Genomic DNA, 15,289 nt, shown 5'->3' with positions numbered 1-15,289 from the left:
GTGAAATATAAGAACTGCGCTAACCTTAATGAAATATACTAAATCTGAGGGATAGCCTCACTGATTGAGACCCCACTTCCCTCCACAAAACTGTTCTAAAAAAACAGCAGTAAAAACCACATCAATATTTCAAAGTGAATATGGACACTAATGAAAATGTCTCAAGACTGTTGAAATAAATTTGTGACCAAAGTAATACATTGAAAGTGATAATAAACATACGAAATTGCTCCGAACCTGTAAGTAAAAATATGTGACTACCAACACATACTAAAAGTCCTTTGAATTAAAAGTCCAAATAACAATCTGTGCACCACTTGTGACCATAAATGTGACTAATAAATGAATAAAAGTGAAAATGAAAGTTCACCCAAAAATCAATAGGGGCAGATGATAATGATAAACTAGCCTACATACAACATATGATTATGTCAATACATAAACTATAAAATGTAATCCCTACAATTTTGAGAGAAAAGATAATTACGATTTGTATCGTCGATCTGTATCTTACCAACAGTTTAAAAAGGGAAGATGTCTGCCAATATCTAAGTACATCGAGTGGTTCCATTCACAAGGTCCAGCAAGATGGGAAGTGGTCAAATATCAGCAGACTTCTTGATCATCTAGGGGTATATCTTGCGTGTTGATCTGTGATCCTCTCTCTAAGGCCCTCACATCCTTTATACCATCTGGGACTATACGCTCATAAAATTATAAGCTCAGCCAAGAAGGTTTGGCTTATTCTCCATTGGTTAGAGAATTCTAATGATTTACCTGGTGAATTCAGATAATATCATCTTCAGCCACTAGGTGTGTCTGAGGACAGAAAATGTGTTCTAAACTTATTTGTTAAAAGAAAAAATGTTTTCTTTTATAATGGGTATTTATCTATATATTTGGGCCTATGAATATATGTCTATATTGTTTCGGGACCCCAGCAATTGGTACAAAATATAATACATTAAATATAAATTTGATTAATATCACACACAATGGATGTTTATATGGATAAATGCATGACTCCTGCATATCCTATGAAAACCTATTTGTCTTGGGACAACACATGCTATATGGGTATTTTCATGTAGATGCAGTCAGGGTTTCTATGTCTTTACAACAATGATGGTATCTAAACACAGTTCTTCATTTGTTCTATGTCAAAATTTATATTTCTCTTTTATGGCAGATTATTCATGGGGTCAGTGGATATTAAAATTATGGTTGTATCTGTGACCTAGAATCCAATTTAGCATTTGAGTTACTTATGATCACATATGAATGAATGAATGAATGAATGAATGAAATACTTGTATAGCGCACAATGTGAACTGAATCGCCTGTATCACATGTATACAGGTTTTAAATGTCCAAATCATTTCTCCTGTCAGACAGTTTAGGCACGTATTGATTATTGACTGTTCAGAGATTTGCGCCTGTGTGTGTCATTTGGTGTAACATTAACTTTGCATCTCAGTCATTGTCTGAGGGAAAGCTTGAGTCAACATTGGGATTTGACTAGGACAATTTCATCCTTTGAAACAATGGGGTTATTTAGTCAAGTTTTTCCTTGTTGTAAAGTGTTTTAATTAAAGGCTTTGTAATTTGGGTCTGGAAACACACATTTTGACCATTGTCAGCTGGTTTCGTATCCGAACTCATGTTGAAACTGAGTAAACATGAATCTGTTTCTTGACTTTAGCCTTCCAATGGATCATATAACTTGATCAGCCATTTCTGTTGGGAGGGAGAATGCTCTCCTGAAGTGACAACTCAGCTGAAGTCTAACTCAAAATATAATATTTTGATGTGTCTCCGCCATGACAAAATCCTCTTTGCATTCCAGGCATGTAAGGGAAACGTGCATGGGATTCACTCCGTAAGATGGCGAGAGTCAGATGTTTGTTGATAGTCTTTCCTGACGGGTGGTGATTTTTTTTTTTGTCTGTCAAGATGAATCCGGGAGCTTCCTGGATCAGTATCCCTGAGGAAGGTCTCGTCGAGCGATGAGGCTGGCCTGACCTGGCAAGGACATCCATAGCAGAAAACCAAGGACTTTCCATATGGTGGTTTCCTGGGGCGGTCTCAGGGTCGGGTCCCTTCTTCCTGGTGTGATCGTGGGCGGTCAAGAGACAGCAATGGGCCTTCCTTTGATTATCTGGTCACTAGCCCCATGTTTATGTATTGTAGCGTTGCCCTGCCAGGGTCTAGAAGTGATCGCTAAGCAGGATGGGCTATTCCTCTTGGTAACAGTATATAAGGCTGCAGAGGTGTCCCTAGAAACCTCAAGGGAGCTTTGTGTGTTGGAGCCAGAGGTTTCCTGGGACAACTGTGGTGCTACTCTGATGGATACTTGACCTTGGTGATAATGTGTCAAATGGTAAAAGTAAAATGTCTGAAATTACTTGTGGTGATAATGGGTAATGGCGCGTACACACGGTCGACTTTCCGGCAGAAAAAGTCAGACGGAATAGTTTCATCGAATATTCCGATCGTGTGTGGGCCTCATTGGACTTTTTTTTTTTCTTTTCTTTTTTATTCTGAGGGACCTAGAAATAGAACATGTTTTAAATCTTTCCGACGGAATCAATACCCATCGGGAAAACCGCTCATCTGTATGCAGTTCCGACGGACCAAAATTTACGCATGCTCTGAAGCAAGTACAAGACGGCAACTATTGGCTACTGGCTATTGAACTTCCTTTTTTTAGTCCCATCGTACGTGTTGTACGTCACCGCCTTTGGTGTGATCATGTGTACGCAAGACCGTTTCTGCGGAACTCCGTCGGAAAAATCGTCAGTTTATTCGTGTGTACGCGGCATTACTGCAGCCTGTCTCTGCTGACAGTAAAAGTCTTCATGAGTTTAATGAAGTGCCACCCGAGCAAGATGGTGAAGTTATGGTCTTGCAGCTTGATGTGTTTAAAAATGTTTTGCCACAGGTTAGCTTAAACAAAAGTGATATGCACAATGTGGCTGCTGTGGAGCCACTCTGTCCTGTGTCTCCTTTGGCAGTTGGAGCAGTACTGCCTAGTACCTCTGATGGGAGCATAAAGAAAATAGATTGGGACAGATGGGCAACAAGTCTGTTGGATTTATTGAAAGACGTCTCAGTGTGTAACAATGGAGCGGACACCATTTCTGCTGTGCTAAATGGAGGGACTGCAGAGCAGCTTCTGGACCAGGGCTCGCTTGCTTCTGTTGCAGAGGATATTCCTCAGGAGATGGAAGGGCCAAGAGAGATTGAGCACATAGCAAAGGTTGTGTCCACAACCCGTAAAGTAGTTATTGATGTGGTATTCCAAACTAATGTTATCCATAGAGAATACCAGGAACAGGTCATTGACACTGAGCCTGAGAGTTTTGTGGTGACTCCCGCACCTCCTGCACCAGGTTATTGCAATGGATACCTCCAGTGGGAGGAAGCCCATTTAAGAAGTGCCACCTCTAAGGCATCTGTAAATGAGTCTTTCCACATCCCTAGGGACATGAAGAACCCCAGGAAGGTCTTAGGTGTGGAGTCACACTGTCTTTGTATGACAGATATGCTGAGAAAAATATTAGAATGTTGGAGTGTACAGCCGGCGTATATCTTGCCATCCTCTCCAGCATTTGGAGAACTTGTACCATGGGGTATGCATAAATGCAGCTGGATATTACAGGCAGTATGATGCAGAGATTTCCATAGTTGGAAGTGTTTAATGTGATTATTGGTAATGTGGAAAGTTGTCTCACAGTGTGCTGGATTGCTTCATACGAAGGTTCTGTATGAGAGGCACTCTGGGGTACTGTTGGACAGGACAGAAGTGCCAGACAGTGCAAGTATATGTTATGTGGTTGGGGTCATCAAACCAAGGGTGAAATTGGATGATGATGATCAGGTGTCAGGACAGTTGCTGGAAGAGGATCATGTGGCAGTGGAGTTGAGGGTTAGTGACATTGCTATGATTTACAACGACTCCACTTAGGCTGGTGTGTTACGCCCCCACCGGGGTCGAAATGGGGGAGGATATGTGAAAGTGCGTTGCCCTGCCAGGGTCTAGAAGGAGGTTGTGACCCAGAATTCTCAACCGGACGGGTTGAGGGGCTCCAGGGAGCTTGTAATATGGCCTTTCAGTTTCCTCAGTGTTTTGCAAAGTCCACTTTGGGACCCTGGAGCTCGGATTTCTGAGAGATCCGGGTGGGGTGAAAAATCCCTAGTCCTGGGTCCTGATTTTGAGAACAGCCAGCATACTGATTGGTCAGGTTTGTGCTGGGCTTTTAGTAGTAACCTTACCATGCTTCTGGGCTTCACCCCAGCAGATAAGAAGTACCAGGACTCAGGGGGGCTCCATGTCGGAGTCAGTGCAGCAAGAGGCTGCTAGCTATATGCATCAAGGTGGTTGGTGAAACAGTCTGTAAGAGACAGACAAGGGCCTGGAGTGTAAGGCCAGAGCAGCAGTGCTGCAAGTGAGAGCCAACTAGGCTGAATGTCATTTTGTTGATGGAAAAAGAAATGCTGAAAACCCCTGCGAAGGAAACCTATGTTTGTTTGCTGAACTTGCTTTTAATAAAAATGGGCAAACAAAGCCCTTAAAAAGAAGAACCAGCAAGTGGTGATGTCCTTAAAGCTTTACATTTGACGCTATTCCTTTACAGTATACACTGTTAAAAGGAAAATAGACAGTTTAAGTACCACATAGATATATAAAAAAAAATTTATGTTCAGGTGAGGTAGCCCTTTTAATTGACCATGAAAGTATATGTTGCCGAGGGTTAGTCCTCCAGCAACTGTAATTGGGACTTGGGGTGGCAAGCACCTAATTGATGTGCACCCATCTCTCACTGATTTCACCATTCCCTGGAATATGCAGTTTATATGCCACGGGGGAGATCTTGTCCACAATGTTAAATGGACCTCTCCAGGATGGCAGGAATTTCCGTTCCTTTACCTGGTTTCTTGTGAAATTGTAGAGATATACCTTGTCCTCAATTTCATACTCCTTCTTTGTGGGTTTTAAGGTCATAGTATGGTTTAACGCTAGTTGCCCGTCTTTCAATATTTCTCTGGGCGAATGAGAACGCATATTGTAAATGCTTCCGTAAATCTTCTATATATTGGTGGTGGCATTAAGTTATGATCAGTGGTGCGGTACAAGAGGTGTTGGGGCAGGACCATCCGCCTTCCGGTCATGAGTTTGAGGGGGGGGCCATTTTTGTGACTGTATTTGGGGTTCTTAATGCCATCGGGACTAAAGGAAGCTTTACATCCCAGTCCTTGCCTGTTTCCTTTACAAATTTCTTAAAAGGGTTGTAAAGGATTAAGGTGAAAAAACATCTGACAGTGCCAGCCCCCCCTGTTTTACTTACCTGACCCCTCGAAAGTCCTGCGCTCGCCCCCGATGTCCTCTTCGCCACTCAGCCTGGCCGTTGATTGGCTGGAGTGGATGGATTGAAACCAGTGCAGCTATTGGCTCGCACTGCTGTCAATCACATCCAATGGCGCGGCGCGCCTGGGGCGGGGCCGAGTGATACGGTGAGCGGCTATAGCCGCCGGCTGTATCACAGGAGCGCGCTCGCAAGTGCTTCTCACCATGCGAGGGAACTTGCATTAACGTGAGAAGTACTTGCGGGGAGAAGCAGAGACAGCCACCGAGGGACCCCAGAAGAGCAGGTTCCGGGGCCACTCTGTGCAAAATGAGCTGCACAGTGGAGGTAAGTATAACATGTTTGTTATTTTTAAAAAAATGAAAAATTCCCTTTACAACCCCTTTAAGTATGTTTACAGTGGTCTGATTGTACCGTTCCACTTCACTACTAGAGGCGTGCCGAGAGACGATGTGCAACTCTTTATTTATTTTTTATTTTTTTTACACCCAATATCTTCCACAGTTTAGTCATTACTTTGGTGAAATATGTACCCCTATGAGGCTCTATTCTCTGGGGAAGGCTAGAGCGTGAAAATATGTGATTAATCAAAAGGGCGGCACATGGGCCGGAGCTGTTGTTTGGTGCAGGCATACACTCAACATATTTGGTAAATAAACATGTCACAGTTAACTTATAACGATTCCCACGTGAAGATTTCGCTACAGGCTATGGGTGGGTGAAGCTGGTTGAAATTGAGGACATATTAACCATCCTTGTGCCTTCACATCACACAGCATATGAGGCCAGTAGGCACAATCCTGGGGGATCTCATAGGTGATTTCTTTTTTCTCCGTGGTGCCCAGACGTGGGGGGGCGTCATGGGCATGCTGTAGCATTAAAACTCTGAATTTGAGGGGGGCTACTTATTGTTGGACACCCCCCTTGGAGGTGCGGATCAACAATCCCTGATGCAGCATGAACTGGGGTTTGGATTTCATTAATATACGTAAGTCTTCATTGCCAGGATAATTTTCTTGACTAAGAGGATTCTGGCTCGGGCATTCCAAATGGTTATAAAACAAGCCAATTATTGGGCTTTCTTTTTGGGCTGCGATGAAATCTTCACTGGGGTTTTCATGACACCATTGCAATACCTTTGAATCATCAGTCATCCTAGCTTGTTGTCTAGTGACAGCTTCTAACTGTACTGAACCTAAGAGATTATCTATATCTAGCAACACTCCTGTTAGGGCCCCTTCTTTCGCTAGAGTATCGGCCTGATCATTCCCTTCCTTTTCTTCACCTATGACTTTGGAGTGGCCCTTGGTTTTCTTAAAATACAGAGTGATCTCGTGTTCCCTTACCAAGTGGTCGATTTGACAAAACAACTTACCACGTTCGACAAGTTTTATGGTTACTTTTTACCATGTTTCGTTTCTATTGGGGGAGATACTCAACAAAACTATTCCTGACATAATTTGAATGGGTGATGATGGCAAATTCTTTTACCAATTCCCGACCAGCGCACGCCGATACACGTCGCCAGAGTACGTCGCCAGACTGGTGGGCAAAATGGCGTACAGGTACGACCCCTTTAAAGTGGTTCTGCCCCTAAAAAAAAAATATTAAAAGCCAGCAGCTACTAATATTGCAGCTGCTGATTTTTAATAAAATCACACTTACCTGTCCTAGGGTCCAGCGATGTCGGCGGCAGATGACGAGCGATCGCTCGTCTCGCTGCTGCCACCGCCGCCATCCTCTGTCAGGGAATTGGGAAGTGAAGCATGGCGGCTTCACTGCCTGGTTCCCTACTGCGCATGCGCGAGTCGCGCTGCGCGTCTCTTCAGATCCCCCGCTGTGTCCTGGGAACTGTGTGTTACCCAGAACACAACGGGGGGGGCGCGTCGTCTGCGGGGGTCTGCGGCGGTCTGCCCGGAAGTGGGTGCAGTTACCTGGATTATCCAGGTAACTGCACCCCCCTCCCCCCTGAAAGGTGCCGATTGTGGCACCGGAGGGGGGGAGGGATCAGATGAGCGGAACTTCCCCTTTAGGGTGAAGAACCGCTTTAAGACGCGGTGGTGTGGGTGTGCTCCCACCATAGTCACCGTGACTGAGGGTCCCGCGGACTCTGTCCACCTGGTCCCCGCGATTGTGTCACAGAGAGGTAGAAAGGGGAGATGCTTTTGTAAACAAAGCATTTCCCCATTCTGCCTAGTGAGAGGTCGATGACAGAGAGCAGTGATGACATTGCTGTCATGTGTGCTGTAGCCCCTCCCCCCCACAGTTAGAATCACTCCCTAGCACACACTTAACCCTGTCACCGCCCCCTAGTGGTTAACCCCTTCACTGCCAGTGTCATTTGCACAGTAAACAATGCATTTTTATAGCACTGATCGCTGTGTGACAGTGGTCCCAAAATAGTGTCAAAAATGTCCGATCAGTCTGCGTAATATCGAAGTCCCGATAAAAATCGCAGATCGCCACCAATACTAATAAAAAAATTATAATAATAAAAATGCCATAAATCTATCCCCTATTTTGTAGACGCTATAAATTTTGCATAAAAAATATTGAAAAAAAGAGTAATCCAGCGTTCCCTATATAGTGAGAAACGACAGTCCTATCAATTTAAATATAATGAATAGTGATGTGGCTAGAACAAAATAAATGTGATAGACAAAAAGTCTGAAAAGCGACAAAGAAACTACTAAGTCGCCTTGCAGAGTGCTACACTCCTAAGTTGCTACAATGTAATGTGTCACAAGTGTACCATGTGACATAACTAATATTAACAATGTGAAAATAAGCCGTGATATTCATACAGGAGCAACGTACAGCTAGGCGATTTGTGCAGCCGGGCCAACCTGCCACATTACAACTGCGCCGGCTGGCGGTTAAAGCAACACGGGTCATATACTATACAAAATGAGGGTCAAGAACAACCACTCGTAATACCGCGATTGGTCCTAATTTAAGCATCTTTCCCAAATGTGAAAAAATACTTTATTGTACAAAGATTGTGTATGGCATAATCAACCAGACTGCTGGAACATATCCAGCAACCCTCCGAACAAACAATTTTAAATGAGACAATGTTGTTGCAACATAAATTTACACACAACTCAATCATGCAGACAGGTGGCAATCATTCTCTGTGTGGACCGTTCTTGTCTATTCAAGTTAGTGTATAGTCCATTCAGCCTCCGTTTCACTGATGTGAAGTGTAGTGGATCAGCTCCCGGATTACATCCGTATGTCCACGATAGTGTCCGGGATGATGTCGGAAGATCAAAGTCACTTGTGACGCTGTAACTCCTGACACCGTGTCAGTGCCGCATACAGTGCTGAATATCCTGTCACACCTGAATTTTTAGAGATAGCATGTTATGTCACAGCTTTGGGCTATGTCTGCAGGTTCTGCTCTAACCTGTGCAGTCTACGTTGATGAATTTTGCACGTCATCATGTGCAACGTCGGAGCATAAAGACGTACTGTGTCTCCAGCTTTTAAAGGGGACAATGCTTGAACATCTTTTTATTTGGTACGCATGTATATGTTGGGTTTTCTTATATAATAAATAGTGTTAAACAATATCACGCTATGTTTGGACATTTTTGCTCTTTTATATGAGAAAACCGAATTCCAATAAGGGAGACATCTAGTGGCCAAGGAAGGATTGTGGAAATGGCAGTTTAAAGGCTTTTTGATCTCGGTTGTTCGGTGAGTGCATCTCCAAAGGGGATCGTTTGTGTCCCACAAGTGGTGAACTACATGGTGGAAGCTACATCTTAATCACAATAAAGAACAGATAGAACAAGCACCTTCTTTTCTGGACACTGATCAGAATTTTAATTAACTCACTTTTTAAAAAAAAGTGTGCATGCGCTGCTATATATGAAAAAGTGGACTTTTTTTAAGTTGCAATTTTTTATGTATGTTGATATTTCTGTGTTTTAAAAAAAAGCAGCAGCTTTAAAGTGGGTATTTCATGCAAGTGGAGTACCACATAAATACCGCATTTTATATTTGCATATTTGTTTCCAAGAGCGCAGAGCGGTGTACTATTTGGGCAGGCATTTATAATTTTTTAGTACATTCTTTTACATAGAAAAAATTAATAAACAAAGAAAACCTCCATGTTCAGAATTCTATACTGCAGTTGATCCAGGTGAAGGCAAAAAACATGACCATACAGCTCAAATTTTACCCCAATACCACTGAAATGAACTAAAGTGTAAGAAATCCCTGATATTAAAATATCCTGCCTCAGGAATATACTCCTTATCCCATTCTGGGTCAACACAAAATTATGCCCAGTCTGTGCCCCGGCCCTCTAGAACAGCAATTTGGAATTCTTGTAGCTTGGCCACACTAAGCCCTTGTACACACGGTCGGAGATTCCGACAACCAAATCCGTCGAATTTTGTCCGACGGATCTTGTCCGAAACTGTTTCATACACACGGTCGGACAAAGTTGTCGGAAAATCCGATCTTTCAGAACGTGATGACGTAATTTTGTTACGATGGGACTACGTTCAGGCTAGTAGCCAATAGCTTTGATGTAGGAATTTGATCTGAGCATGCGTGGCACTTTGTCCGATCGGAATTCTCTACACATGATCGGAGTATGTCCGATCGGAGCATTTTGGCGGAAAATATTTCCGTCAAGTTGGAAAAGTTGGTCCGACGGATATTCCGACGGAAACAGTCCGATGCAGGCCACACACAGTCGGAATATCCGACAAAACGCTCTGATCGGACACATTCCATCGGAATCTCTGATCGTGTCTACAAGGGCTTAGTGTAATTTCTAGATTTTTCTGAATATTCTTGGATATTTTTGAATATCTTCTAAATATTGGAAATATGTTATGGTAGTGAAATAAATGAATTGATACTTTAATTTGTTTTTGGTTTCTGTTAGCGTTCTTTTTTCTCTATCTGTTAAATGTGGGGAAAAAATGTTTAACATTTAAATCTTGAAAAAAAAGTAGATGCTCCATAGTTTGCATATGGTTTATTGTGTTTTATGCTTTGTTAATTGTATTTTCTTTACATCCATTTTAGGTGGGTGCAGATTACAGAAACTGTATCCTGAAACCTGGGGGCTCTCTGGATGCCATTGTAATGCTACGCAACTTCCTTGGGCGTGACCCGAAGCAGGAAGCATTCCTAGAGAGCAAAGGACTGACAAGTCTGTCATGACCAGTGACTTCTACCTGCTAGTAAACTGGCAATCAAAACCTTCCAAACACAAGGTTTGAACTATCCCAAATCTCAGGATAGTTGAATAGTGACTTCTAAAGGTTGTTTTTTGCACATCAAGCTAACAATTGCTGCACATAGGTATTCCTTATATACCCAGTGGCAGAAATCATGAACAAATATTTAAAAAAAATTTGAAACAATGTGCTCTTGTTACAAATAATGAACTTCCATTTTTGTATACTTTTGACTTGTAGGAATAAAATTAAATGTGTTTTTAATTATCCATCTACTCTTCATCCCCTTAACAAGGCGAGAACTAGATTTGGTCAACACTCTACTTGCCTACTTGAAGTACAGGTCTATGAATCCATTACCAATGTGTAAATTACACGTGCCTATTGCAATAAACAATTTGATCCCAAAACATCTTCCTTTGTGCTTATGTTGTGATTAAAAACGTGTATATTTATAGTGTTGTCTGGGAGTGCCTTAACCTTGTCGGGTGTTTTTATTTGTGCAAAGGTAAAGTGTAACTCTGGCTAGGCTATGGGCAATAAATTATTGACATAAACATATCAAGCAATAACAAAGCTCTCGCTGGCCTCTCTACCATTAAAGTTAATTTATTTAAAAATATCACAGCAAAGTCTGTTGGTTTCAGTTGCTTTTGAACAGCTTGGAAACATCTGCTATGTGTTTACATTAATGGAATGGTTCTCTTAGGAAAAAAAAAAATAACTAAGATTTAAATGTCTGCAGTGTGAAATTTAAAAGTAAATATCTCCACAGTGCCTCTTGATACAGAAATAAATGTTGGCTTTTTTTATTTTTCTTAAACTGTTTCATGCATAAAAAAAAACAGTAGTTAGCCAAATTTCTTTGCATAATGCGAAAGATGATGTTACGCTGAGTAAATAGATACCTAACATGTCACGCTTTCAAATTGGTACTTAAAAATCCCCATAGGCGACATTTTTTTACATGTTACCCGTTTAGAGTTGCAGAGGAGATCTATTATTTTTTATTGAATTTTATTGAATTATTGCTCTCACTCTAATGTTTGCTGCGATACATAACGTGTTGTTTGAGCATCGTTTACATATGCGGGAGTGACTTACATATGCGTTCGCTTCTACACGTGGGGAACGGAGGAGATTTACATTTAATTTTTTGGTTTATTTTACCTCTATTTCTTTTTCATACATCGTGTGACACAGTCAGGCTAATATTCATTACCTGCAGGGTTATACTCCAAAGGTCTTTAGACAGGAAGTGATCCCCTATATAACCCCTCCCATACAGCAAGCACTTCAGTTTTTTTTACCAGTGTCTGCAAGGTGGATGGCACTGTTGTTTGAGCTCTCTGAGCTCCAAGTCTCTAGTCCCACAAACGGTTCTTGTATGAATCAAGGGATTGACCGATTGGATCCATTTGACACAGGCTTTATATGCTTAGATAAATGGTACCCAAGCTTCACAAAGAAGACTCAAGATCTTGCAAGGTTTTTCCTGCAATGCGGCCTCCGGTCGCTGGACCATGCAAAGTGGAATCCTGGAAACGGCAACGCTGAGGCATTCCAGCAGGGGGCTGCACAGGTCCAAGGGAGTGAACCATAAACATGAAAAGGGTACCCAGTCCATAAAGGTCCTCAAGTGACAGGAACCCGCCGTGAAGGGTGAAGATTGGGCTCTTAGTTTATAAGCTGCCCTGCATCTGGACGGGTAAGTGTAACCCCTTTACGTATGATTGTGGGGTGTCCCAGTGATTGTAACAATCAGTCAAGCTAGCTAGAGGCTGGACATCTGTGTGCAGTGACCATACGGGGGAGTTTTGAGCTAGCTGTGGGTGCTTGCAAAGTGTACATTTTTAAAAAAATTTTTTTTTCTTTGCTTGTGTCTGGCTGTTTTTCACCTGTATGATGGCGCACAACAGTGCGGCATTTTGCCTTGGTTTACCATGGCGCACATGCATTTGCAAGAGTGGCGCTGTACTCGGCAATTTGTTAGGGAGCCGTGGTGCGCCTTGGCTTCGCCGCACATGCGCAGTAGCCTTTATCTGAGCCCACGAAAATTTGCGTCATACTCTAAAACATCCATGCCTGTTCGCCAGGACCACGCACATACATGTGCACACATGCACAGAACGCTCCAACGCACAGCCAGATTATTTAAGCTGTATATGCCATGCATGCAGTGCTTCCAGAAGGCAGCTGTGGGACACAGAGCAGACTTTGAACAGGCACTTCCAATGGTTAATTTCTCCTTACCTGAGTCACGTGAGTCACCAAGTGTTGCTTGGCATCCTAAGGTGCTTAGCAGGATTGTTGCATAGGGGCTTGATGAACCCTATTAAAGGGTCTCCCTTCTGAGGTGTTTTAATACTACACCCAAGAACTCTGTTTTTGTGGCTAGTAAATGTCTTCAAAAAAGAGGAGTGGGAGTAACACTACAGGGAAGGGCACACCTATGTCGTCAGTAGTTCCTGATGAACCTAGACGATATCCCTAGTGTTGTATCCCCTGAAGGACCAGAGGCTTCTGTGCAATCTGAGCAGCTGCACCTATCTGGTATTGTGCCTATAGTCAAAGCTACTGCTTCACCTTTTACCACCATGGATGAACTGTCCTCGGCCTTAGCTGGGTTAGAGCACAGGATTGCCTCCATCCCGCATGGTGGCAAGAAGCATGACAGGTCCCCCTCCCTGGAGCCTCCTAGTTTGGAGCAGGAATGGGTTGAGAATGGGGAAGAGCTAAAAGCTCAGGATTCTGTGGATGTCAGGACCTGGACTTGAACCTTGGACCTCAGCTGTGTCTGGCAATGAATCTTCTCTCTGAGCTATCTGAGATGCTGGACAGTTCCTTGTCAGATCCTTTTGACAACCTTGCCTTGTACCTTGATTTCAGCTGAACCTTGAACTCTTTGCTCCTCCCATGAACTTCCTGATATAAGCCATGTCTCTGCACTTCCTCCTTGCCAGAATACTGTGCCATCTCCAGCCTGTATCTCGCTCCCGTCTTCTCTGCTGCCGCTTATATTTACTACTGCTCGTTATCGACCCTTGGCCTGTTCCACGACTACGCTTCTGCCTGATCCCAATCTGCAACAACTCGTTACCGACCTTTTGGCTTGCTTACTGACCACGCTTCTGTTTGATCCTTACCTGCTCATCCGCTACTGAACCCCGGCTTGCTCACCTCCTGGTGGGGCGATCCTGGGGACCGCGACCTAGTACTAACAAGCAGCTAAATCCATCTCTACCATCTGGAGCTCTGGTGAAAACCGGTTAGTACTTAGACTCCGCACCTCAGGTGAGCCTGTGTCTTCTGCCAGGGTGACGGCTTGTGTTCCTATCCTGCTGGTTAGTGGTAATCCTGCAACTGCTATAGCAATTGGTCTTCGAGCCTGACCCCTGATCGTGACAGTGGAGGGCCTGGCAGATGAGTCTGCTTCCGAGCAATCTGGACAAAAAGATATCCAGTTGATGTCTGCCTCTCAGTTGCAGAGGCTTTCATCCTGACTGACCAAAATGGTTCGCTCTGCCTTTAAGTTGCCTCTTAAAAAAAGCAGAGGTGGCTGAGCCCCCTGGTCCTCTTGGGATCCCTGAGGCCTCTTCAGGCCGCACAGGCTTACTCCCTACATCCCCTGCTGGAACAGGCGGTGTATGCTGATGAAAAACATTCTCTTCCTCTTAAAAAAATTTCCCTTTTTTATATCCCATGGATAAATGTTTGTTAAAGGGAGCATGCCAGCCGTAGATGCAGCAGTCTCTTCCTTGAACAAGAACTTAACTTGTCCAGGTAGATAACGCTTAGGGCTTGAAAGGCGCTGTTGACAAGAAATTGGAGTCTTAAAGGCTTCCTTTTTTCTTTGGCAAGTTCAGCTATTTAGCCAGCTGTTACAGCAATTGATATCTGCCAGTCCGTAAAGGAACAGGTCAAACGGCCTCATAGGCCTAACCAGCAGGATGATCTGCCTGAAAATAAGACGGATATTCCTCGAGCGCTGTGTTTTGCTGTTGACGCCTTAAAAGGATTCAATACAGCAGGTTTCTCGTTTGGCTCTCTTGTCTGTACACTTTTGTGGCTCAAGAACTGGTCAGCTGAGCTTCCTTGTGAAAAGTTATTGCCAGGTTTCCCTTTTTCATGGGGAATGTAATGTGATAATTTGCAAGAATATATCCAAAAGATTTCAGAAGGGAAGAGCTCTGTACTTCCTGCAAAGAAAAGCACCATTGTCCCTCATTTAAAATTTCAGGGACTGCTTCATCAAATGTCTCAGCGCCACAGAAGTTCTGTCGCTAACAGGGCACTAGGGCCAGGGGTAAGCCGCAAAGCCAGGGCTAGAAAAAGCCCTGGGTCCAAAATTCTTCTAAACCCAGACCAAGCCCTCCTCCTGAGGAGATGACCCCACTCTATTGGGTGAGGAAAGGCTGGTGCACTTTGCGGACATTTGGAGAACACTAATTTAGGAAGAGTGGGTCACCTCAATTATTTACTGCGGTTACAAGCTGGAGTTGTGGGGGTTCCCCCTCAGAGTTTTAAGATCCAGCTTTCCCTTGGATCCTCCAAAAAGAGTTACTGCTTCAGGCACTACATCATTTAGTGCATCAAGGAGTGATTGTACAGGTTCCTGTATCCGAAGGAGCAAACCTGTTTTAGGGTTGCAAATCAAACTAGGTCACAGGGCCCATTTTTGAACCTAAGATCCCTAAACCAGTATCTACTAATCCATTC

At 43.4% G+C, this 15,289-nt stretch overlaps 1 protein-coding gene across 3 annotated transcripts in view; it reads left to right on the top strand.

The window, feature by feature from the left end:
• Positions 1–10,980, top strand: part of THOP1 (thimet oligopeptidase 1) — a 130,601-nt gene extending 119,621 nt beyond the window's left edge. For all 3 annotated transcript variants that reach the window (XM_077475869.1, XM_077475870.1, XM_077475872.1), the window contains exon 13: positions 10,416–10,980. In XM_077475869.1, coding sequence (XP_077331995.1) covers positions 10,416–10,553 — 138 coding nt within the window. In that variant the 3' untranslated portion in view covers positions 10,554–10,980. The remainder of the gene's footprint in view (positions 1–10,415) is intronic.
• Positions 10,981–15,289: the final 4,309 nt, after the last annotated feature.

This window comes from Lithobates pipiens, unplaced genomic scaffold, assembly GCF_037356315.1.
Source record: "Lithobates pipiens isolate NorthernLeopardFrog02 unplaced genomic scaffold, aLitPip1_a1.2 Scaffold_13, whole genome shotgun sequence".
Taxonomy (NCBI): domain Eukaryota; kingdom Metazoa; phylum Chordata; class Amphibia; order Anura; family Ranidae; genus Lithobates; species Lithobates pipiens.
This window is presented reverse-complemented; position numbering and strand designations above follow the sequence as displayed.